This window comes from Cyrtonyx montezumae, unplaced genomic scaffold (assembly GCF_038088225.1).
Source record: "Cyrtonyx montezumae isolate F1298 unplaced genomic scaffold, pur_monq_1.0 scaffold_2, whole genome shotgun sequence".
Lineage (NCBI taxonomy): Eukaryota > Metazoa > Chordata > Aves > Galliformes > Odontophoridae > Cyrtonyx > Cyrtonyx montezumae.
This window is the reverse complement of record NW_027071936.1, coordinates 28859290-28886500: the sequence shown is the minus strand read 5'-3', so window position 1 is coordinate 28886500 and position 27211 is coordinate 28859290. Positions and strand designations below refer to the sequence as shown.

General features: G+C 40.9%; 1 protein-coding gene across 1 annotated transcript in view; it reads right to left on the bottom strand.

The window, feature by feature from the left end:
* Positions 1 to 1590: 1590 nt before the first annotated feature.
* Positions 1591 to 27211, bottom strand: part of MOB1B (MOB kinase activator 1B) — a 30743-nt gene continuing 5122 nt past the window's right edge. The window contains exons 2-6 of the mRNA XM_065736750.1: positions 13379 to 13545; positions 8835 to 8928; positions 5341 to 5474; positions 2856 to 3019; positions 1591 to 2293 (exon numbers count right to left, since the gene is read on the bottom strand). Coding sequence (XP_065592822.1) covers positions 2216 to 2293; positions 2856 to 3019; positions 5341 to 5474; positions 8835 to 8928; positions 13379 to 13545 — 637 coding nt within the window. The 3' untranslated portion in view covers positions 1591 to 2215. The remainder of the gene's footprint in view (positions 2294 to 2855; positions 3020 to 5340; positions 5475 to 8834; positions 8929 to 13378; positions 13546 to 27211) is intronic.

The following is a 27211-nucleotide window of genomic DNA, read 5'->3' as shown; positions in this document are numbered from 1 at the left end:
CATATTCCATGGTTTTTTGAACTTTATTGAAGCTTCTAATGAAGCCAAGGACTATCTGAGTTACACAGGCGAAACTGCAGCTTTTCTGCAAACAGTTACTGTATCTAACATATACTGTAACCAAACCTAAATTCCCTACAAACACTACTCCATGACTATTCTTTACCACTCTTCAATAAGATAACTCGTTTCCATTTCTAAACAAAAAGATATGAAATGAGCACACAAGGCCATTTTTCTAGTTCAGAACTCGGTCTTCTTAATTGTTCTTAAGCCTGGTGAGAAAAAAAAATAAAAAAAGAGACAGAAGTACACAGAATTTTAAACTGATTTTCATTCTGACTAGGAAATTCAACTCCAATGAAGAATAACATTGTTCTTAAAATAAGTTATAGATGATTCTGAAATATATTATTTTAACTTAAAACTAACTATTCTAGTCACTAAAATGAACATATATTTTTTATTGTGCTTAAATATTTCTTAGCTGGCTATATTAATGGCCACGTATATTTTGCAGGCTGCTGTTTTCAGTCAAGCAGAGGTACCCGAAAGCATACAGAAAACTCTTCTGCCATAAGACAACCTTGGTGTCACCCGTAAATTTCTGAGGTTCAAGAGTTACTCTGGTTGTACACACAGCTCAATTGATGCATTCACATTATTAAGGTCCAGAAAAGGTGTTGTAACAGTCACAATCCAGCAAAGCCTGGCAGTGTTAATCACCTAGTACGCTGTATTTGGCAACTAGTGGTATCAAGGGATAGCACACTGCAGAACCTAATGCAGATTTCTTTGTATCCCAAATGCAACAGCTTTGACAAGGCCCATAAATGAACAAACGTCATCCGGGCAATGGGAAACCAGACTCTGATGTAGCTGCAGCAGAGATTTCCAAGCTACTGTCTGTGGATAATCCCAGAAGTTAACTAGTCACAAGCCATTCCTGTGTCTGGTTTGAGACAACAGAAGGACAGAAAGGCAGAGAAACTAACACAGGTGAGGGAGGGAGACATGTTGGTTATGTATTCTCGGAAACAAAAGATGCACATGCCAAATTATAAACCACTAGTATGTTCCAATTGCTTTTCCAAAGTTCTATAATTCTTTTGAGATGGGTAACAATTTTAAATGGGGAAGAACACCATTACGCTAACGTCAATTCCAGAAGGTCCACAAAATTATATTCCCTTCAAGATACATTCCCTACCGTGGAAAACACTAATCATCAGAATTCCTTCACAGAGCTGGGCTTTTTATTTCTAACTTAGGAACATCATCTCATTAGTTATTTTTCAAGGCAGAGTTTTCTTAGTATTACTCCAGTGTACTTTCGATAGTAACTGTCTTCCCTATCTGTAGTTGTGCAAACTGACAGTTCATTTGGCAAATGCTCAGAAATTGAAAGGAAGTGCCTGACTTGAGGTGGTATTTTATTCACCTGTTAAAAAAAATAAGAGCAACTATGAAAAGCAAAAACCAGTGCAACAGACATTAACTATTTGCTAACCACAGGTTCTCTGTAATCTTGACACAACCTTCTTCATTTTGACTTGGTGACTAAAGCTTTGTATCACTTTTTGTTATAAGAAATATCTAGTTTTGAAAAAATCTATATTAATCTCTCTAAAAAAATAAGACAAATATTTGTATTAAAAGCTGGAGATCATCGATTTAAGTTATGGCTTTTTTTTTTTTTACTGTATTTATATATATGTATATATATTTTCTTTTTTTTTTCTTTTTCCTAAAACAAGTATCAGTAAGTATCCTGGGTGTTAGTTCATATTTTCTGTTTCCAGCAATGTTCAGTATTGTATGTGCTTTGCACCTCAGAAGTGAGTCTGCCAAGGCACTTAGAGAATGTAAGGAAGTCTTTCAGGGACTTCATGAGAATGGGCTACCATTGACACAATACAGAACCCATCCACCAGCAGAGTCAAACCCCCAACCAAGCATGTTTTCGTTACAAACACTCAGCACCTGCTAAAATTCCACAATGAATAACAACTATATATAAAAAAAAAAAAGCTATTTACTGCATGTCACTAACAGACAAAAGATTTCCCCTAATAAAAGCACAGAGAGTAGATCTTGGCCGTTAGGAATAACAGCACAGGTTTTTCTTTTGTTTTTAAAAAACAAATGAACAAAAAAACAAATACCACACGCTTGCTTAAAGAACCAAGTGACTTAAAAAAAAATCCTCTTCCTTTTATCTGTCCTTAGAGGTGAGCTTTTCAATCAGTTCTTGAAGTGGTGCAAGCTCTCTTCTGTCAATAAGGTTGAATTCCTGTATTAGGGATGAGGAGAAAGACAAATATATGGAGTTTTATCTGTGTAGCTCAAGTAAGTGTGATCCAGACAAAATTCATTTCACAGGCTCTTCGTGACCAGACCTTGCCACTACAGCATTTTCTGCCTCTCTGTCATTATCTCAGTAGTACAGTTTAACTGCCTGAAGCTTTTTTTTTTCCTCCTCCTCATTTAAAGGAAGGAAGCACTCTAAGATGTTCTTGTTCGAGCTGCAAAGGGAGAAAATGCAACTGTGTAGCAAGAATGCTCTTTTCAATCTTCAATCAATAGTTTCAGAGGGTGTCCTCCCTCTTTCTTCTATAAGAAATTACTGTTCTATTCAATATTTGATAGTGAATACTTTATGGTATTCAATTTAGTACCAAACAAACACTTTACTGAAAACTTTTCAATCCCTTGAATACTTCTAGCAGTAAATATACATACGAGACACACTCTGAGAGCCTTACAGGTATACTCAACTACAAATACACCAGCTGTTAAGAAACAGAACGGGTGTTACTCTGATAAACTATTTTCCAGATTATAACCACACTTACCTGAACAAAAAATATAAAGTGCTTGAAGGACGTGTTAAGATGTGCCTCCTCCTGCAGCTGAATCACTGGATCAAAGTGCTGGTGATAAATGTGAGCATAAACTCGGAAGAGACGCTTTAAAATGGTCTTTGCCACTGACATGAAGTTCTTTGGGAACGGTACACCTAGAAATAAGGAAACAGATGGCTTATTTTTAAATGCCCATGCTACAGTCATTTATTCTGAAAGCCATTATAACCCAACCTTATCTCTTGGCTCCAACTGTACCTTTTGCAAACAGGGCTGTTACATTTCACTCAGCAATTCTGTCTGTAAATCACATGATGCACTTTGACTGACACACAATGACAAGCTTATTAGAAGACCACAGGGAGATGTTTCTCTCTCTCTCTCTCTCTCTCTCTCGTGTAATCCAGTGGCTTATGAACTCATCCCAAAGCAAACTGGACTACATTTCTACACTGAACTCACCTACATACGGCTTCCAGCTACTCTGTCTCGTCACACATGAGGATAGTTCCTTTGAGAATTTGGTGGATTCAGATGATCAAACTTTAGGCACCTAATACACATACATATGCCCTCTCAGTACCTGCCCGGCCTCTGACTGCCAATACAGATAAGTGGAAGTCTTCTGCAGGCCCTGAGTCTTACTGAAGGCTCTGTGCAGGTGTCAGAGAATAAAGGATACCCCTAAGTGACACCAGATAACTTTGCACAGGTAGCTGAAATTCCCTTTCAGAATTAGCAACCTTGTTTTCTAGTTGTCTTGGCTAGAATAAAGTAAGAAAAAATGCTCTCTTATAGCTTCTTGAAGAGAAACTGCACTAATATTGAACTGGTATTGGAACATTCACAAAATGTTCTTTTATGTGCCTTACAAAGGGAATTTATTTCCATCCTGCTCATCACCACCCCCTAGCCTGAGGCTACTGCTTTCTTACCTATTGATGAGTAACTCTGACATGTGCTCCTTTCAGTCATTTCACTGAAAATTACACAGGACGTATAAAAATCAGCTTCAACAGTAGCTCTTCATCAGTGTACAAGTCATTGGGAGCAATAATCTGTTTAGCCAATGCATCCACAGACTAAAAAAAGACATTTAGCAACCATCTAAGTAGATCAAGCCTGACTAACTTATCATCATGTAGCAGATTTCCCAGTCAGCTTAGTTCTTTTGGAGTCTTTCCAATTTGTCAAGTCCTCTGTGAAGGCCAGAGGCCAAAGCTGTACACTGGTAGTTAATCATGATCTCAATAATGCTTTCAAATACTGAAAATACAATTTCCACGCTCTATTAAAGCTCGTCCTGCTTGCACATACACAACGCATTTCCAACACTGGCTACAGCATCACACAGGAAGTTCATTTTTAATTGCTTATCCACTGTGGCCTTTAAGCCCCTTTTCACATTGTTGCATTTAAAAAATACATCCTACTAAAAATAAATAAAATAAACTCTTCACTGTAATATATGCAGGAGAAAAACATCAAATCCCAACATAGTTTTTTAAGCACCACTTTAAAAACAAAGTGTTTTTTAGTAGCAGATTTCCACCCCAGCTCTGAACTCTGCCCTGAAACACTAAAACAACTGCCACAGGAAGACAAGATACTGTGCTCACATCTACTGAACAGGGAGGATTTAGATTTCTGTCACTTCTACCCAAACTAACCAGCCTTCTTTGCATATCTGTTCACTGTAAGTAAAAACAAACACCACTTGATTCTGACAGGTGGCCCTATTTCTCTGAATAAGATTACTGAAAATGTGTCTTAATGCCTCAGAAACTATTCACAAAATACAAGCAATTAAGAGATCTCCCTCCCTTTCTCCACAATGCATCATAAGCCTATGAGTAGTACTGTACTGGAAAATTGCCAATTAGGAGCTTAGAACAAATAGTCCTTCACCCGTCTCCAACAGGATTTTCTTCTTGTTGCCATTTCAGAAACAGTGGTCGTTTATTATTTTCCTCCTCCTTTTCTGAAAACAACAACTCATATCTCCATTTCAAAAGAAAATAAATTCACACATTTAGGATCAAACACTCAATTCAGCTTCTTTAGAGGTAAGGCCTAAGAGGAGTTCCCAATGAAGACCAAGCATCCCTCCTTCATTGAAAATCTGCTAGTTCACACCAGTTTACTGGTTGTAAGATACAGAGACCCTCCTACTTATTTTTAAGGAAACAAACCACCTTTTATAATAATAAAAAAAAAATCAGAAAGGACAGTTATTAAGTAGAAACAATACTCTCTGCACCAGAAAGTTTATTAAAAATATTAACACATGGAGTAGAGTTCATGTACGCATTTATTTTATCTTAACAGATAAAAGTGCCTTTCCAAACATAACGTTACCTTTATAGTCATCCTATTCGAGAAGAGTCATGTAGGAGACCTTTAAATGCTACAAGACTTGAATATTTCTGTACCACCCACTATAATCCAAATATAATGTTCAGTATTACTTGTTTACCTATTTTAGAAGGAAATAGTGTTTCATCATCCAGCTGATCCTGGACCCAAGTCATCAGGTAATCAATGTACTTTGGCGCAGAGCACTTAATTGGTTTCTTTATGTTTGTCCCATCTGCCCAATGGTACTCGTATCTGGGTTGGGACAACAACAAGAAGACATTTCTTAATACAGGTGAATCATTCATAACACAGCCTGGAAGGTTGCTCTTCCTGGACCACTCCCCCCCCACACACACCCATGCCCTCCCACAGCCCGTCCTTGAAACTAAGGTCCAAAAGCTGCCAGTACCATCTGCATCAGCTCTGGACCCAACGTGCAACCCTTCAGCAAGCTGCCCTTCTATAGCCTATGAAGGCTTCCAAAAGCTTCATTTTTCATAGGCACAACTCATTCAATCTTGGTTCTAACGCTCCTGCCAAAATATACATGGTAACCTAGGGTTAAAGTGGCCCTGTACATCAAAAAGTGCTGTAGGAGTAAAGCTTCCAAACTGTACACACATCACTTTTGCTTAAAAAAGGTGACAGCTACTTCTTTAAAGCAGCTTGGATTTGTTTGTTTGTTTGTTTGTTTTTAATGGAAAAAAAATAGAACTTGTTGAAATGAAACATCAGGAAATTGCATTCAATTCTCCACTTGAGATCTGGCTTACAGGTTTTATCTAACTGACAACCTAACTAGACTCATTCCTGACAGAGTTCCTTAATTATGATTGTATTAAGATCCAGCTTTGAAAAATGCAGCAATCATGTCCTTCTTCCTCACTATTACAACTTACAGCCATGGAGGAAAATAAAGAAAATAGCCCTTGCACCAAACTGCTCAATATACGCATTACTTTTGTGCAAGTTCTTAATGTATCTATCATGCCTGTTGCATTGATTGGTGATACAAGGATAGTAAGAAATGATAACCAAGTAGAGCTCATTTGGGTTAAAAATATTGGGTCTTTGCAGATACGAAGAGTGGAACATTATCATGAGAAACCATATATTTTGGAACAAATCTAACAGGTAATCTTCTCAAACAATTAGACAATGACTTGTGCAGCAGGCACAAGAGATCTGGTTTTGATCGTTATGCCAATCCTTTATTAACTCTGTTAAAGATTAATTCAGGAATGCATCCAACAAAGAGAAGTCCAAAAGAAATCTAAGGGTCCCCACAGCAAATAATGCTCCACATCAGCAGAAAGGCCAAGTCAGCTCTCAGTGTGTACTTTATCATTCCTAACCTAACGGCAGCGGTCGGCTCCCCACCTCCCACTTGGACCAAAAAGCTTTTGGTGAGTCCCCAAAATTGATCTGCCTGGGCCAAGGCACTACCTGGGTCAAGATCACTACCAAGGTGAACGAGTGGGACCAAGCACTACCTACGCAGCCCCAAGCATTTACTTATCACATCTGGTTTAGTTTTTCCATAGACTGACAGACGTTTGTCAGTTGTGCTATAACAATTGTGACTAAGCCACAATGTTTCCAAACAACTATGTAAGCATTAGCAGCTTACAGCCCTTATTTTAATATATGGACCAGAAGTGTTTTCCAGTGGGAATACGTAGCCTTCAGTCTGTAAAATACCAGTGTACTCCAAACTGAGAGTTATTAAAATAAACAGAAAGGTTCGTGTGTGGATGCAATTATATTGGCTTGCAAGTGACTTACAGGACTTAACTTGCAGCGAAAATAAATAAATAAATTACAGGAAATTAAGACTGTAAAGCCACAGGGTACTTGGTGCTTTTAGTCCTCCCCACACTACTGCTCCCTAACCTGTTTCAAGCGACCTTACGGAGTTTATTCCAGCTAACACACATTCTTCTATATGAAATAGTTGAGTATGCAGTAATGGTGGCAGCTCAGCCATGGCTGTAAGCAGTTAGCAGCTTTCAACCTAGAAGCATTAAAGAGCTCATAAGACTCATGTCTTGAGCCAGAAGAAAACATGAAATAGAGATAAGAAACAGGAAAAAAATACCTTGTAAATATCTGTGCTGTTATACTAACACGTTTACTGCTAGTGCCTCGATAAAAAAAAAGAACTCTACAGATCACCTTTGACATAAAGAATGGTCACGCTCATTTAAACCAAAAGCATACTGCTTGCTCCACTGACAATCACTGCAGCCTCATCCATCTCCACTCCTGCGCCTGCCTGGCCCAGGCCCCTCCAACACATGAACACTTTGAACCCTCTTTTGCAAAACCCATTCCTGAGCACAGGTGGGGCTGCAGACTGGGGAATGCTCTGCAAATCCTAGGGATAAAGGCCACCTGATTAAAAACTTAGCAGAATGCATTTCCTAGTCTCTAGTGTCTCCTTTCTAGTCTGCCTCATGCTTGAGCACTACTATTACTATAAATTTCTGTCAATGGTTATCGGTCTCTTTGGACAGAAATAAACTGTTTAGACTGGCAGTCAGAAAGCTAATCCATTAATAATTAACCTCCATCCCCAAGTAACTGGGTCTCATCAAGCAAACAATAAAGCAAACAAATATTTTCATGTTCTCATTTAATAACCAAGAGCCTGTTCTGCATGCCAAAGCACAGAGCAGACAATGAGCTATGTCACTGCACGAGCTCATTCCAAAGTTCATTTGTATAACAGTGAACTTCTTTATTTTGTATTTTCACCCCCTTCCCTGCTTTGCAGCAGGGCATCTGCCTGCCCACACTGTTTCTGGCATTTCGCAGCAGCCATCATTAAAGAACACAGCACCAAACCTTTCCTTGGTCTGGCTGCTTTCACCTTGCAGAGCTCATACCCTCCCAGTCTCAGCAGCAATCCCCCAGGAGCCCTCTTTTGCTTGCCCTCAGCTCCCCACCTTGCTGGCTGGGGTCTCTGCGTTCAGACAGTAACAACATACGTCATCAGAAAACAGGAAAAGGTGGAGGAGAGGATTGTTTTTCTTTGTTGCTTATTTAAGATTTGACTGTAAAAAGGAAGCAGTGCTTTCCCATCACTACTCGCTAATAAATTCAGGTATTTTCCTCTCTGAAAAACACTAAGAAGCCGACGAGCAAAGACAGCACAGAAGTGTAAGAAAGAGTCAAGGAAGTGAAACTCCACGGAGTGAAAGGGCAGGGAACTCTTACTCAGACAACTCAAACCTGACGCCAAGTTTCTCTCTATAGTACTAAGTATAACACCTTGAAGAAAGATTTTGCTTATTCATAGTTGAATGCCTGCAGATGAAAGTTTCAAGTCTTAGTTTAAGAAGGTCTCATTAACACTTCAGAACAAAAAGAGAAAGCAGTTCTGATGGTCAGGCTACCTTCCAGGCTAAATAAAACAATTACTATAAAAACCTTTCAATTCCCTACTGCCTTACAAAGGGTCAAGCTTTTCCCCCCCACACATAACAAAAGAAGACATCCTTTCTACACACAGAGCTTATCCTTTCTCTGGCACTCAGCTGAGCCAGTCTCTTTCAAATGCAAAATCATCTCAAGATCCACAGGCTGAACAATGAGTAAAAATGATCTTACTTTGGGCCAGCAGACATCACGGGGCAACTCTCCTCTGTGCAGAAGTCCGTAATGGTTCCATAAAGCATATTGATCTGGTTGAAGAAGTCGACAGCTGCAAAGCATTTAAACCATTCATTATCACTCTGCAGTTTAATTGCAAAACAACCTTCCTACAGCCTAAACTGTAAAACATGTGCTGCTGAAAAGGGACCGAATTATTTTTCATGATAGAATCTCATTACTATTGCTTTCTATGGTGTATTATAAAGAGGTGAAGAATGCAACCAAACAATTCTTGGTTGCAAGAATTCTTTAACCGTTCACTATAGCAGAATCTTAATTTGAAAAAAAAAAAGGGTAAAGCTGTCAGTTACTCTTTTAAACGTTTGGTGTACTGTACTAAGCACACCAAATTCTACTGGCAGGTCCATTAACCATTAATAAAAAAAATAGTGTACATTTTTGAAGTATAGAAACTGTTACCCATTTGTTCACCCCAATGTCCTTCAGGCTTTCTATTCCAAACTATCTTTCCAAAGAATATTTAAGCTATGTTCAAACCATAAATCGGTGGTGAGGTGTGGGAGTACATAAGGCATCTAGTCACAACATCAAGTGACTTTCATTCCTTTGAAGAGTTACTCCTTAAGTTTCATTTAAACAGCCTACTGACAAATATTGAAATAAAAGGGTAGAAGTGAACATCTTAACTATTCCCATTGTTCTTACTACCGTAAATAGATGCTCAAGCACTTAGAGCTCTTTGAAAGCAAGGCTCTTGTTCAGTGACCTAACAGCAGATAAAGTTTTTAGGAACCGTGTGATCAGTTTATAAAAGCCCACGTCAACTCCCTTCAGAGAACAGTCCCCCATGCATCTGTTGGAAAGCACAGCACATTATCAATAATTATCTCTTGAAAATAATTTTCAGACAATGGGTGTCATGGGTTAAAACTGAAGAGAAACCAACATCAAATGCTAGGAAATTCAAGTTGAACTCTTATGCAAAGAGCAAAGTTCCAATGTAACAATTTTATTAAATACTCCCACCTGCTTTGTTCTGCTGTCAACTTCTAGACAACGCAAGCAATGCATGCACACAGGAACTTAAGACTTGTGGGAGCAGCTTCAGTATCATTACTCACCTATCTCAAGCTTTCATCTTATGCAGGGATGAAATTCAGCAATAACATGAAAACAAAAAATAAGCATGGTAGAGCTCAACTCTTTCTATTTAACTACAGTGCTTTGCAAATTTAACCATTCCACTTACATTCTCTCACCCTGAAAGAAACCACAGATGAAATATAAATAGATTGAATGTTCTGGTGCTCAGACTGCACTATATTGCTTCTACTGCCTGCTCTGAGCACCAAGCCTGCCACCTCTAGCAAAAGGGACCTTTCCAGGTACAATTATGCAATCCTATCTGCTAGGCTGGTCCTCACAATGGGAAAGCAGTATGCAGTCTGAGTTCAGCGTGACGTCAGTCTTGGTTTACATCAGTGCTACTTATGCAATGCCTGCATTTCAGGGTGCCCTTGACAAACTGTTTCTTTACTGAGATAAATATCAGGAATTCACGACTAAAACCCTTGATATCATTAAATAGGCACGTTATCCAAATTGCAGATAAGCTCATCTCTTCATCCTGAACAAATGGCAATGGTTGTCTTGCAATAATTAAGCAGACACATTTGTCTTAACTTAAGAACCAATCTTTTTAAGAGTCACTAGTTCCAAAAGTGGGCAGTGAACACTGATGCAAGCAATGTGCAGGACCCTGTGGAAAGGACACCAGCAATACGCTCCTCTCAATGAGGGGCAATGCCTAAGAGAAGCCATGCATTACTTTGCTGTCAATCCAAATTCACATCCTTTGCTTACATTTATAGAAAAATAGTTACGCTGTAATGAGATGCAAGTTGATATCCTAAGTGTAGACACTAGTAAGATATTGTGTATAACTAAAGTAACTGATGGCCAAGGGAATGGGAGGGCTAAATACAGTATCTATCCGCACTGATTATTCAGAAGCATAAATACTGAAGATTACAAGCACACAAAGGCAGCAAATGACACACAGCTGCTGCTCAGCAGATGCAGGATATAAGCTACAGCTGTGCCACACAATTTCACAGGTACCAAAAGAGGGAACTATGTAAAAACCACTATGGTATGCACCTGCTGCAGTTCACTTCCAGCAATAAAATGTTTTCCCCTTGCAAAGCAACAGCAGAAAATGGCAAGACAACACTGAGAGTGGTCGATAAAGTTACAGATAGCAAGAAGGGCAGCAAAGGCTTCTTCGGGTGTGCAGTGGGAACACACTCCCCACAGCGCTGTGTGACATTCAACACTGCAGAGGCAGCAAGAAGCAGTTAAATGCAGTCATTGTTTTTTTTGTTTTTTTTTAATGTGTACACAAGAACTGTTAATTAAGTTTCCAATCGTTGCTCCAGTAGAAACCACAGACCAGCATTTGCTTCAGGGCAAGCATGTTCAAAAAACCCACAAGGACTTTGACAAGATGACTGATTATTGCGAATCCCACGTTTGCAAGTCTCACAATGCCTTGAGACACAGCACCCATCCACCACAGTCAGCAGTGTCTGACAAACAAGGAAAAGGCAAGATCCTCTTTTCCAGCATCTGTAAAGCCGTTCAGTGCCTTTTCACATTTTCATTTCCTCTTTTTACTCATGGTTCTTAAGTTTTGAGGGTTTAGGTTACCCTTTTCCGCATGCTTTTCTACTCTAAGTGCACACTGTCTGGTGTACATTTTAATCTACTACAAATACAGGAGTGAACTGTACTTCTGAAGTGCTTTCTTCATAGTTTCAAACCAAGATGTCAAATGAAAATAAACTGATCACACACTTCTCTTTTTCCTTTTAAATACACTAACATAGTTTAAGAATCTCCACATAATCAACTCATTCCTATAAGGCACCACTAAGGCTAGGAGTTGAGCAGGAAGTAGCAGAGCACATTCCTCCTGTGCTCTTACATGAAGCTGTACGCTTCCTTTCCTCATTAAGTATTGTGATCAATGGAAGAGGCTCACAGCTACCATTATCTGGTACTAGGTGTGGTAGACATGCTGTAAATCAAAGGAGCATCTAAGGGGCTATTCACTTCTAAAAAAAATAAAAAATAAAGGTTATAATCCCACTAGGTAACAAAAAGGCACAAAAGAAGACCGTTTCATTACAAAAAGCAGCTGTTACCTAAAGGTAGCTCCCACTCTTGCCAAATGCTTCACTGCCTTTTGCCAGGCAGCTGATTTAATGGGTAAATCGTTTGAGAGATAAAAATACCACTGCCATACAAGAAAGAGGAGCCACAGAATGAAGGAACCACCAAAACGGAAGGATGCAAGTAATATCTCAGGCATCATTAGTAATTACTCATAGAAACAGGCTGGCTCTTTTTCTAGGCAGTTTCGCAATGGAGTGTGAACAAATTTGTATAAAGAATGGTGTTGGCTTCAGCATTCCCTGGAAGGAGTGACAGGTTATATCCCACAGCACAGTGTGGCTAGTTAAAAACACCTACAAAGTCAGTATGACAGGTCACTTCCCAAACATGTCAAGGAGCAGTAAGAAAAAGACAGAACTACGTGAAGTAAGTAATTAGAAAACATTTAGCTCAAATGTAATTTATTCTGCAGTGAACAATTAACACTGTACTTACAGGCCATGCCACAGACACAAAAGGCAAGGAAATACCCAGATAAGGCACAGAGTCTGTGGCAACCAAAACCCTGCACTAACTACAGAGCACAGTGCAATTTCAATTAATCCATTGTCTAAGGGTAATAGGAAAGCAGCAAAATCATGCTGCAGGGAGAAGAAAAAGGAAGAAACCAGAATACACCAACTTGGGCACCACTGTTTGACCTGATCTAGCATAAAGAGAGCTAGGAAAGAACACTTTAGAATTAAAGTCAGATTTACCAAAGCAAAGGCTCACAAGTTGGTAGAAACAAAAGGAATAATTTCAGGAATACTGCAAAGATCTGTCTTTAAGTTTGCATCAGGCAGAAGGAAAGGCAAGCCATACATGTGACTGTAATATCAACATTTCAGACCTGGCCCTCTTGGCTTAGTAATGACTTACCTACATTAAGGTTTTATACTTAGCATGTAGAGGCTTGTCTATACTGTTAGGTAACAACTTTGGTTGAAGAACTAGCTTAAACAAATTAAGACAGCAGAGACAAGCTCTTTTCTAAAAACAGCAGTGGCATTCCTACCTCAACATTTCTTTGTGATCAAGTGCTCACACTTAAACCACTAAGATTTTTTATTTTTATTTTCTCTTAGGACAGGAACATGTTTTTGGAACAGGAAGATTAAGGTGTATTGTCTCAGTGTGCCACTCAGCTCTAAACGATGCGTCATTCTTCTCTCCCCACTGCAATGTAGTGCAGAGTGGTACAAACCTCACTAGAAAGAAGTGCACAGTTGTCTTCCCACAAGTGTCATCCCACATTCAGCACACTCCTCACGTTAAAAAAATAATAATAAAAAGAAATATATGTATGTTAGCCAACTTACTGTTAACTGCAACCCATTCATTTAAGTCTTCACCTTCTGGAAGCATAACAGCCATCCTGAGGTTACCACTTCCAAGCGTGGCCTCAGCATGTTTAAGCAGCTCATACTGGTGAGATCCCTCTGGAATGTTCTTCTTTGGTTTGAAGGTTTTGGAAGAGCGACTGCCACTGCAAAAGGGAGAGGAAACATTTAGACAACCTGCAGAAAGGGAAGGGGAAAAAGCAAGCAGTGGACAAGCTGCTTGCAAGCACAGTATCAGCATTAAAATACTTTTCCCAGCTCCCATATTTTCCGATCAGGAAGGAAATTTAACAAGAACTGGGGTGGCAATGCAACAGGTGCTTTGACTCATTTTGTTTAAGCCATTTAAACGATTCCCTGCTCCCTTGCCTTCTCATCTGTTCACCCTAAGCCAGCTGGACATTTGGGAACATTCAGCTTCCCTTCCCCCTTTCTCAGTGCAATGGATCATAGGCAAGATGAGACCAGAAATACTTCCTTCTCCAGACTGCACAGCCACATCTAAAGACTACAGCAGCCCAACCAAGAAGAAATCTTCTGTATTCTAAATAGTCATTAAACTTGTCATGATAATAAAAGATAGCAAATAACAGGAAAAAAGAAAAAATACGTGCATTCAGAAACATCCATTTTCAATAGAAAGAACATCCCACCTGCAAAAGTATTCTAAAATGGCAGAGCCAGCTTGTTCAGATCACTGCCTTTTTACATCATGCACTGTGTGTTAAGTAAGTAGTATGAATTTCTTGAAAACAAGCTGCTGTCATCTAGAAACAAATACTTTCTGCGGGCCTGGCTGATTCAGAACAGTATCTTAGCTACCTCAGTTCACCAGCAGTGCATTAGATCCAAGCATAAATGTCAAAAGGGGGATGGGACAGCTTAAAATGGCAACATAAAATACATTCTACAACTATCTGGTATTGCTTAGGAATGTAGCTTTTAGGGAACAGTTACTCAAAAGCACACACTTTATCTGAAGGATACACACTTCCCACAAACTTTCTACATCATTTTCCCTTGGTTTCACAGCACACAGACCTTTCAGTCCACCAGTCTGACAAGATATATAGATGGCAACTTTTACAGCTTTCACAGAGGTCATTTTAGTGCCAGCAGTTTTGTCTGAACAGCAGGGGCTGACTTGGGATAAAAAGTTGATACTCGAATCTTAAATGATGGCAGTGAGCCTGGATAGGTCACTGTTCCCTCACGTGTCAGAAACATGACATGCGAAAATAAGCATCTGAAAGGAAGTGTAAAATGAACTATGTCTGTGAATGCTTCAGTGTACAAACTGAGAAAGATGTTAGGAAAGGCCAATTGAGCCCTCAATTCCAATGAAGGAAGCAGAAAGAGATTGAACACAGGTGGTTGAATTTTCATTACAAACATTGCCCAGTCATCCATTCTTTATACAAGCCTGCTCATTTTTTTTACCAGCCCTCCACAGGGCTGAACACAGACTTTTGTCATCCAGGTTCACTGGATGTCTGAACACGAAGGATTGTAGCTCATCTTTGAGGCAATCCTAGTGTAGCTACCTGGTCATATATAAGCACTCCAAGAAACAACCCCAGTTGAAAGATCCCCAAGGACCATCAGGGCCATCTCCTAGCTCCACACAAGACCACCAAAGAATCAAACCCTATGTCTGCAGCATTGCTTAAAAGCTTGGGGTCATGACCACTGCCCTAAGGAGCCTGTTCCATCCCATCATCAACCTTTTCCTAATATCCAACCTCTTTTGCATTTCATTTTCCCCACAACACAACACTACAGCCATCAACAGAAAACTAACAAAGATCACTTGTTTCTACAATTGTACATGCCAACAGCTCTGGCAGAGATACAATGCACACAACAAAAAAAATTCTTTCCAAAACACAACAGGTTATCAATAAAAACCATATGCCAAACACATGACAGAAATGCCTCCAGTTTGGTAAGAGCTAAGCTTAACCCTGAACAAGAGCACTGGAGGAAGAAAACATACTGAAATGGGAGGTAAATGTGTTTGCCAGTTGTTGGCAGGGGCAAGGTAAATACCACCTTTAAAGGAACATCTCTGAGTACGGAACAGATCCCACAGGTCTGGCTGGTTAGAGATTTACACAGACTCAGACTTCGATTCTCCCTTGATACAATGCAGCAGTACTCCCCATCCTGTAGGCGTCCACAGTAATCCTGTTTCCTAACTCTCACAAAGAAGCACTTTGCTGGACTAAAAGGGACTGTGGGATGGTCGAGCTGAATGGCCACGTTCATTTTCAAGGAGAGGCTGGATAAGGCCCTGGGCAACCTGATCTAGCTGCAGTGTCCCTGTTCATTGCAGGGGAGTTGGACTCGATGGCCTTCAGAGGTCCCTTCCAATTCTGAGGATTCTATGGCTCTACAATTCACACAGACACTATAGCAATACTGAAGGGCATCTAAGACAGCTACAAAAAGCATCTTAGAGCTAGTAGTAGGAAGAGGAAATGTATGGCTCCCATACACTCTGCTATAGGACACTTCTAACACGCACCCACTTGTTTGCATTACACCCTAAGCAAGGATACCAGATTCAAATCTTAAATAAAATAATTGCCTCCCTGTGGGAGGGAGAAGCTATTGTGGCTCAGGGAGCTGCCTTCCCCTCCCACTCCTGCAGCCACATGCAGTTGCTGCTACATCAGGCTCCCAGCTTATTCAGAAGAAAAGGCACCTGTTAAAAATAAAGAATAAATAAATAAATAAATGATAGATAGAAAGAAAGAAATCAGAACACTTTACTGCCTGCTTAGAGGTGCAGGCTTTTCTCTCCAGAAACACACACCCACCATGCCAACACTGGGAGTAACAGTGCAGTTTAAAACATCTGGCAATCACTTTGGTGTACGCCTGCACAGACAGAGCTGATGCAAGACAATATTCTCAGCAACTGAGGACCAAGAGACACTGATATCACTATCTCCCCACTTGTGTCTGTGTAAGCAGAAAAAAAGCAGCACAAGATAAGGACATGCACAGCACTTCCAGACCTGGTCAGAAGACTCTGCTCTGTGAATTGTAATATGACATTGAGGGAATCCAAGTCCTAATGGAACACCACCCTAAAGTTCAGGTCATTCATTCATCATAAAACAGAAAGGAAAATAAAATTCCCTTTCCCATCAGCTTGCATAGCTTTCCTAATTCCTAAAATTTAAGTCTAAAGCCTTATGAACAGCAGTATCTCTTCCATAATACTGTCCCCTTCACATGGGTATGATGACTGAAGAACTTAACTGCTGTAACTGGTCTGGTGTCATTGCCTAAGGCAACATCTACAGCCTCATTATCTTAGAGGCTACTACTAGGTAGATGGAACACTCCAAGTGTGATGAGAAAAGCTCAGTCCAGACAGCAGGAGGGCTTACTGAAAGGATTCTGATGATGAAGCATGGCATCGAGCATCAGCAGAAAATCTCTGTTCAGGGAGAGGAGGTGCTATAGAAACACAAAGCAGTAGCCAGTAAAAAGTTACTTCGTAACTCACCGAAGTGTTATTGGATGTTATCAGAGGTTAGACAGGAAGGGTGAGCTTTTCAGAACCAAGCAGGAGCAGAGCATAGGGAGGGAACTCCCTAAATAGCAACAGCCTATTTTGGGAAAACTTTAGGTAAGAGTTCACACCTCAGACTGTGAGCTAGCAAGATAACAAACCAAGTCATCACAGGTGAATGGAACACCCAGCAGAGATCTCCTATGGCCAAAGAAGCAGAGAATGCACAGCACACTGGAAAATCACCAAGTATCAATCACTGCTACCCCATTCCCATATACAGGCTTGCTCCTTCTTTTCCACTAGTGAAATCTCTGATGAGATACAGTGTTTGGTGTCAACTCCCCAAAATAAGCCACCTCCTATTTATATATATCTTCATCTGCCTCCATTACCTATCTGATCCCTACTTCTCTAATCCAGCACAGCCATCCTAAGACAGCAGGAAATGGTCTCATGCTAAAGGCAGGCAGACAGGCATCCCAAAGGAAAAGCAATTAGGATAAATGCAGGCTGCCAGCAATCCTGTACTATGGAAATATCTACAATTTTGGCTGTGCATTATCAAAATTCCATGCATTTGTGCAGTTCACATGTGAAGTCAGTTAACTGCCCACATGGTCATATTCTCCTTAATACAAAGTTCAGAAACACAACAGTTTCTCAAAGCCAAACCTCTTATCAGCTAAGGTTGCTCTTCAGCAGCCTTCTTCTAAATGCTGCTGCAGACACAGTTTCAACTACCTCATCAGTTCAGTAGCTCCCTAGCTCTTTAACCAAAGCCATCTCCATTGATGTCTGCCTCAGCACCATCAGTCAAACAACCCTTCAAGTGACAACACTGCTTTCTCCCAAAATCCTGAGCATGATTTTATTATGCAGGCATGACGACTCCTAGCGCTGAGATGAAAGTTTTTTGGGGAAAAAAAAAGTTGGTTTTTTTTCCTTTCTTCCTTTCATGCCACTCCATTACATATGACAGAATTAGGAAGTCTTCTTGTTCCATATCTATTTTTCCTGCGTCTTGGGCATAAAGTGGAAAACTTAACTTTCGACAGTTCTGTCTGGTGGTCAAGTATTACTGTGTGTATCAAAGACTCCATCAAGTACGACACATATACATCATAACAGAAATGACCTCATCTGCGAACCATTTCTTTTGAGAGCTTAGAATGCAAAGTCCACACCTGCCTTTCCCTGCTGAAAGCCTCTGAATTGAACTCTCCCTCAGCCACAAAAGAGCATATTAATGCAGATGCAAAATGAGACAGGAAACTCTCACAACTGCCACACTGAAGATCCCATTTTCCTTGGACATAAAGGCTCATGGAATGGAGAATGTTGCATTAGAGCCACTATTTCTCACAAGCAATTCCCAATCACCCAGAAAGTAACGGCTTCTCAAAAACTCTTCCAATTCCAAGGACGTTTTGCCCTCTTTCCTCCCACATCCAACATTTCCAGCAAATTATGCCCTTCTATTTTTAAAAGGTAAGTATGGCTACAGCGCTGCCAGATGCAGCTCAACCTAGCACTAAATCAGGGAATGTGCTCAAAGTAATTACTCACAGTGCCAGGACAACTCTGGAAGCCTGGCTAGGAAGCCACACGGAGCACCTCCCACTGTCAGGAGCCCACACGCCACTCAGCCTCACAAAGACATCACATCGTGCTTATGAGCAAGAACCAGATTTCCTCCAAAGCTGTAATTTTATCTTGCCGTCTGCTGACAGGGAGCATTTTGAATGATGCAGATTCTGCAGCCTGGTCAGCCTGAGGTTTGCAGAGCGATGCTTCCAGAAAGCAAAAATGTTCATGCGCTCTGCTTACTCCACACTTACCAGCCTGCCTCACAGCCCACTTCAGTTTCAAACACAGCACTGGCAAATCCTTTAAAATCCAGGCAGCTAAGTGTCCAACTCAACCTCCTGGTATGTTTTATGTTGTGTTTTTAACTGGGGGAAAGGAGCCACTTAAACCTTCACGTTCCTACAAGAAGCACTTTGGCTGGCCTGGCTTCAACCTCTGCATGCTCAAAATATTTGTGCACTCGAATCTTTCACCACAGCACTTTACCTATTTCTACAAAGCCTGCTGCATCTCCACAGAAACCTGAATCAAAACAGAAAAGTTAGCACCCTTACGTGTAAAATTTAAGACTTCACAGCTTGTTCTTAGCACAGAGACACCCTCAAACTCATTCCACTGCAACGTGGACAGTGATCCAAAATCTTCCCCAGATTTCTCTTGTGTGAATAAGTCTGGACCAAGTTTTCTCTTAATTCACAATCATCAGAGCACCATAAACTAGCACAGTGCCCACGAAACACGCAGTCACTACGTAATTGGCGAAATGGATGGAAAAGAGATACCAACCTGAAGATGATATACAACAACCTAAAAATTCTTTTTCCCCTGCACAACTATGCATACATCATATGCAGAACTGACACGTCTTTCAAGAAATTAAGGTCTTATTTTAAAATATCACAACTATTTAACATCCCTGGAAAGAAAAGACAGCATTTCTTCTCCAGTCTGTTAGAGGCTAAGAACACAGCGCTAAGATTACCATAAATCATTTCATACAGGGCTCACCAATGGACTGGTTTATCAAACATCGGAAAGGATGGAAGGCTGCCCTAGGGAAGAATAACTGGAAAATGCTGCAGTGGCCCCTTTTTCAGGATAAGCCTGCTACCTGCACATACTGCTGAGGCTGTGGGATATAATCTTTCTTTCTTCCCTCTGAGTAACTAACTTCTGGAGGCACTGCTATACAACTCAGTGTCTCGCAAAAGCATCCACCACCAAAGTCTGCCTGAAATAACCCCTCCAAGCATCTGGAGGTGCTCAAGAGATTTGGAAAAGGCCAAAATCAAGTCAGCACACAAAACATTTCTACCTGGGGCATGGAAACTTTTAGTATTTCGAATCCTGCTTCTTCATCTTCAAAGGCCTTCCTAAGCATTAATTAATCCTACAAAGTATCTTTGAAGTAGGCATCATTAGTGTCTTGCTATACGCAGGGAAACTGAGGCAGAGACTCACTGCTGCAGGCCAATGAGTACACTTAGCAGAGAAGGTCCAAGTTTTAACTCAGCACCTCCTTTCTCCTGACATGCCTCTTTTTAACTCCGAGACACAGAAACTGTTAAGACAAGAACTAAATTCCAGAAAAGCAAACATCTCAGTCTTTCAAACAATAACAATGAGTTTCAAATTATAACATCCTGCTAAGAATAGACACAATGGAGTACAATCACATTTCCAGTAGACAAGATGCCAAGATAGAAATTAAAATAATAAAACTCAAGCTACTTTTTAGAAAACAAATCAATTGTTTCAGTATGGAAAAGCTTATTCTTTATGACAATCACAGCACCAGAAGGACAGCAGGTAAAAATCAAATCGTACGAGTCCAAAATCCACACTGACAAGATTTAACTTGAGCATTTCTATTTATACCACAGAGTAGTCACAACGTTTCTGTTCTGCAGACAGAAGGTGTGCAAGCCAGGCATTGCTTTCCTCAGCTCTTCTAATACCAAAAAGTCAATTATTTTCCAGTCTGATTCCCTCCTATTAAAATGAGCACCTCTCATAATTCACTTCAATCTGGAGGCACCAAAACCTACGGGTTTCACGAAACAAGTATTCTACAACTTACATTCCTTTGACATACCAACACACAGCAGGCATAAAGACAAAGAACCACCAGCCCGTGGCAGAGAAAGACAGCAAGGAAGCTTCCATCTTGTGATCAGACGCAACACATGCAACAGAACAGCGAAATGAGTGCTTCAGCCATGCTCTGGGGCAGGGTGAGAAACCTCTGAGCCCAGCTACACAGGAGCTACAGAGAGTTTTGCAAATGCTAGTCTTATTTCTGGATACTACTTCCCATGAGGATGACCAAGGATTGAGGATTCAAGGCCAGGTTGGATAGGGCCCTGGGCAGCCTGATCTAGTGGCTGGTAATTAGGCCATGGCAGCTAGTTGGAACTGGGTAGACTTTAAGGTCCCTCCCAGCCTAAGCCATTCTGTGATTCTATGACCACAGGATCACGCAAATGTCTTCAAATGAGATCTGGTGCTACCAGAACAGCCAACTCCAGTTTAGAAGACTGCAAGTGCTTCCAGACTTTCCAATGTTGCATTACAACTCAATATTAAGAGGCCATTCGATGCAGACCAAGAGTTAAAAGTCAGCAAGCATACGTATACGTAGAGACTAGACTGCACAAGCTGATAGCTCTCATCAGGAAGACCTCCCTCTGCATACATGCTTCAAACATCATCACTGCATTATTCAGAACACTAGCAAAAGCAGAGTGCACTCCCACTTCTCAAAAATAACTTTCACAAAGGTTAAGCTGTTAAAAGCAGAATCATCTTCCCATGGAGGGCAACACAAACTCTTAGTGGCAAGATCACTAAGGAAAACAAAGCAGCCCATCTCAGAAAAGAGTTAAGAGCTGCCAACTCCTCACACAAACACAGCAGCTCTCTCAAAACATAAGGCAGTGGTTAGAGGGCAATTTCAAGCCCAGAGTTTTGTTGCTGTTGGTTGTTTGCTTAAGGAAGAACCGGTTGCACTGATTTGAATAATTTCTACAGCCACATGCTTATTCCTACAGGTACAGAATACATGTTATTATTTATACATGCTGCTGAACAAAACAGTAACTGAAAATGATCAGTTGCACACAGCCAGAGCTTCCCAGTCTAGTGAGCAGGAGATATAAGAATAACGTAATTGTCTACTCCACCACTGACTGCAATTAGAAACATCATGGTGAGGGTGCCTGAGAAGCACCTTTTCCCAAAGCTAACATTGCACGTGGGAGCTGCACTCTTTGCAAGGAATGTCTGTGTGTGGAGCTCACCCATCACCACCTGTGACAAAGGCAGTTACTCAGGCTACAGAACGCCATTGCCACACACTATAATTCACAGAGAGAGCACCACACCAGGCCTTCCTGCTTCAGCACACTCCTTCTGCAGCACAGTGCTTAGAAAAGCTCTGGGGAACGTCTTTCCTTCTAAAAGCCCCAGGGCCTTGAGCCTAGAAGCCTAAAGAGAAATTCAGATTTAAAACAATAACAACAATAAAAAAGCCAAGGTTAACAGTTCCCAAACACAAAGGCGGGGAACCTTTCAGAAGAAAAAAAGGAAGGAAAAAGCACAGTTTCTAGCACTGTTGTTTTTTGGTTTGCTGTTTTCTTAAAAATCCACAAGCACACACAAAAGCACACAAAGCTAAAGGTTTCCTCATCTAAAAATAAAATATCACAGACAGGAGGGATGTAAAACAATATCCTGATTTTTCAGCATGTGGAACTCACAAAACTGCAAAACAGTGCAGGCTGTTCCTAAAAGGAGTGCTTCTTTCAATGTCTAGAAGTGGGGTAAATACAAATCCACACAAAATCCCACAGCCAACTTTATTCTTCTTGGTGAACTACTGCTACCCATCCTTCCTTTTCCTTTGCTACTGTGGAATAAGCTATGTTTTCTGCATGCTTTTCAACCTGAACATGCTTTTCAAGAGGCATATAGTGACCTGTTTTTGTTCCCCCCACACACACAGGATGGGATGTGAGGAGGTAGATCAAAACATCATAATCTAATCGATAGTCCTTACCAAAAACAAAAAAAAGTTACAGGTAGCACTATATGCAAGTCTCTACGTGTTAAAAAAGTTAATCAGATGATTCACATACAGTAAGGTTACTGAGGGCAGCCTTAAGCAATGGTTCTGCTTTTTCTTGTCCCAACAATCACCACCCAGTGTTGCAAGCTGTCACAACACATACACTTCACAGTTTTGGACTGCTCTTTTCTCTTTCTAGATACATGCACTGCAGAGTTGGTGAAATCGAGTAAATTCAGCAGTTGCCCAGCATAAGCTGGCTCCTGTGACATGCACCAGAACACAGCTGAAAAGGAGCTCCTGCCATCCTCCCTGAGAAGGCGACAGCTGATCATAGCACCTGCGGACCAGCCCTGGGGGCAGCCCTTCAGACCAGCTCTGCCCTCTGCACCCTATGCCTGCCCTGCAGTGGTACCCTTGAACCAGAGTCCTAAAGGTGTTCTGTGGCCACAGACATTGAACCAGGCACCTGCACCCATCTGCCTCTGTTTTTGCTCCCCTCCTATGTTTTTCCATCAGGAAGCAAAACATGCCTATGAACAAGGGGGAGGTACTGCGCTACAATGCTCCTGCCTACCACCACCCCACCCACATCAGTGGCAATGGTGTTCCAGCAGTTCATCCAGCAAGATGTGGCTTATTGCAATTCCTAGCACAAGGAAGAGGCAAGCTTCCAGAACACCATCCTGTAACTAAGAAATCATCATCAGTTTGCTATGCTCGCAGACCAATTCCCTTACTTCACATACAACATGTTCATTTTCATCTCCTGGAAAGCCCTCAAAACAAACAAGGGAATCAGAGCTGTATACTACTCACAAACACAAACTAATTCCCAGAGCATCCAACCGTCATGGAAGTGACTCAGCCTGAAGGACTAACAGCAGTGCCATACAGCACAAGGAAGGGAACAGCACAGAAACATGGCAAGGAGAACGACAAAAAAATCTGCTGGAGAGGAACTTGGACGAAATGAAAGCAGTATGATGCTCAGCCATGCGTGCCCTGCTGACTTGCAAAGACAGGCAGGGGCTGACAGGCAGACAGCAGGGAAATGGAAATGTGTACATGGCATAAGAACTGCAGCCTCTGACAGAGCTCTTGTTTTGCAAATGAAGTTAAGTTTCAAAGCAAGCTGAGGAGTGGGCTGCTTTTGTTGAATTCTTTCAATAAGACCCAGGTTCCTTCACTGCTTTAACATGCTCATCAACAGTGTATGTACACACACATAGGAATACATCTTGGAATTGACAGGCAAAAGCAAACACAGACTTATTTCTGCATATTCTAATATTCATGTTGTCCTTTTTCCCTTTTTCTTTTTTTTTTTAAGAACAGACTACAAGCAGAACTCTGACAGAGGCAAACACAAAGTGCTCCCTCCTCCTCAACTGCTTTGTTCTGTTTTTATTTTTTAATTCCCTTTCAGGACCACTGAGAAGGAGTTCAGTATCTTCATCACTTCAGTCACTAATTAAATTCTATGCAAACTAAGCAGCACTTTTTTCTCTCCCTTACATTCCCCTCTTCTCCCAGGAAATCCTTGTTCCTGTCAATTAGCATGAGCTTGTTTAAAAGGAAGGGCAAAACTTGAATTCAAACAGAAGCAAGAACTTCACCCAGTTACATTTCAGAGCTGGAGTTTCCACCGAGGTCCAAACCTCACTTATTTATTGAACATACCCAATAAACCATTCAGTAGACAGAAGAACTGTGCTACTTTTGTAAAACCTACTCTTTCCCATACATACAACAGCACTACAAAGACAAACACTTATTTCTACTGTACACAAACGTATGGCACATTTTCCCTTGAAGAAAGAGGACTTCGATAAAGCTGTGAATGGCAGCTGCAAGGCTGCTGAAAGGGATGCCATACATACCCTGCAGCAAGGAGCACTGCCTGAGAACTGCAGCCACTGAGGACACAGCCTGCCTGGTGGCAAGCACACTGCAAATCCCATGTTGGGTGCCTGCAACAGAAGATCACACACTACACTAACATGCACACCCTGTGCTCCCTACCAGCAACACCTGCAGAGAGACTATACTCTGAAGTCTGTGATCTGAGCCATCTCAGAGAAATACTCTCTTTAATTTGTTGTATGCACGATGAAGGCAAAGCCCAGAAAGCAAAACATGGGAGAAGTGCTTGCCTGTTTTGGAGCAGTTCTTAAGATCCATCACTCAGCTGCTTCCAAGAAAATGCTGTGTTCTAAAGTCAGTCAGTTAGACAGCAGGAAGATGCTGGTGAACAGATGTGGGAGAGAGGCACCACTGCACGCATTACACAGATGCATGGAAACATGAAGAGCAGAACAAGGAACTCCAACATCACGCAGAGCGCAAGGGAACAGAACTCTTTTTTCTGAAGGAAGCAGTAACATTTAAGTCCTGGCCTGGCAGGCAGAGTGAATAATAGCAATGGGACGGTGAAACGAACCAACCACAGGGTTTGTGCATCCACAAGTGATCAGAAACAGTGACTAGAAGGTACCATTAGAGAAGATGCAACTAAGGAAATTCCAGAAGGACTACAAAGATACCCATAATTCTGCATGGCTGGGTTATTTCATAGCACCACCAACTGTGCTTTAAGAAAAGATAGTGGAGATAGTGGAAACATCCACAAAGAAGGAAGGCTTACTACACCATGCGAGTAGGCATTAGGGAGCTGCATCTTCCAACAGCAACCAAAAACACCGGCAATCAGGTTGCAGAGCAGGAGGCAAGAAAAGAGGGCTGAGGGGCCACTAATAAAGCATGTGCTTAACAGCATCTGTCTGCCTGCAATTTCTTCACTAGAAGACACTTTCAATTTCATAAAACAAGGACAAAAGCATCCCATGCAAAAGGCATAAGCTACCTCGCACAGCAAGCTATCCCACATGCTACAAAAACGTTCTCACGTCCAGCTGCGTTCTCCCTATGCCTTTACATTACTAATGCCCTCAGCATCCTAAACCCTGTCTGCTGGAAACAGTCCCACCCTTTGAATACGTTTTAGAAGGTGGCAAGCACAGCTTTTCAGGATGCAATCTACATGCTGTTGAGGATGATGAATTACAGTAATAAAAACTTGGCTCAAATATCAAATTAGATCCTTACTTATACACCAAATATAGCGCTTCAAGAACATGCCTCAGAATATGGACGGTTTCCCAAAATGCTGATCAGTGCTTTTGAAAGCCAATGCTTCACGAATGACTAAAGTAAAGCCAGTCAGACAACCCAAGAAATCACAGCAGAGCATTAAAAAAAATAAAATAAAACCTAACAAAACAGTTTAAGACAGTCTTCAGTCCTTTTAAACGCAGTAAGAAGAACAATACGTTAATTGTGTTTAGGGAAAAGGTAGCATTAAAAAAGGAGGAAATCTAACTGACTTCAATAGGAGAGGTCCCTTCAGCACTTTTTTGTGAGGCTGTATGTTTTTTCTAACCCCGTGCAGAATGACCTGTTGTCACACACATTGCAAACACAGAAGACAAGAAACACCAGGCAATGTCCCAGCAGAAATCCCACAGCATATACTTAAGGTTGCACTTCCACTTGGACTAATTGGTAAAATGGGGTCTGAATCCAGGAAGTAACAGAACAATCATCAGAGCCAAGAAATAACCCAGAGAACAACAGGAAGAAATGGACAGGAGGCACCAGTGAATAACGTAGCAGCCTTCCAAAAATACCCTGCATTATCTCATCACCAAGTATTTCTTACACAACCCCTGTATTTAATATAATCTTGTATGAAGTCTCTCTGAGTATTTTCAGCACAATTTGCTCGTACCTTGCAAGGAACAACAGCTGCTACCTACACAGAATAGTGCTTCTCTGGCCATTAGCTCAGCCTCAGCATTTGATAGCTGAGTCCCCTGTTGGTTTAACTCTTCTCCTACAAACTTACAATGTATGCAGGTGATCCCCTTGTCCACTCACTGCAACACAAAATTCTAAGAGATGTCAACCACAGCAAATAGTGATAAGACTCAGTTAAATAGATTTTTTGAAGGTTTTTTTGTTGATTTTTTTAAGTTGAATTTCAAATTAGACTTAAAGGTTAGGGAAGTGAAAGACTTGCAATGTCCCTTTGAACCCTGGCTCTAGGATTCCAGCAGTAAGACCAAGACTGTACCACTGAAGTTAGTAAAAATACAATTCAAATGTGAGCCAGCAGAGCCAAATTAATAGGCTGTTTTATTCAAGGTAGCATCGGGAGCACACCTAATTGTTATCTGGATTCAAACTGATTATATATCAAAAATCAGATGTATCAAAAATCATTTTAATCTAGCTTTTTATGAAAGCTTAGTTAAACCCATTTATTCTGTTTGTCATAAAGAAAGGAATAAGACTTCTGATACAGACAGCAAATCCAGTTGTTCCAAGTAGGAATGTGCAACACATTTTTCTTCACTAAGGAAGGGAGTCAAATTTTATACATCAGCTGTGCTCATAACCTTAGGACACAAGTAATTACCTCTGAACATAAGCAACCAAACTTAAAGATAATATGCAACGATAGGCAAGCAAAACAAGTAGGTGGAAAGTGAGCAAGCTTTAAATAAATCTAAGCTGAAATAGAGGCAGGATCACAGGAGGCATGCAAGAATAACAAAAGAAATGGATT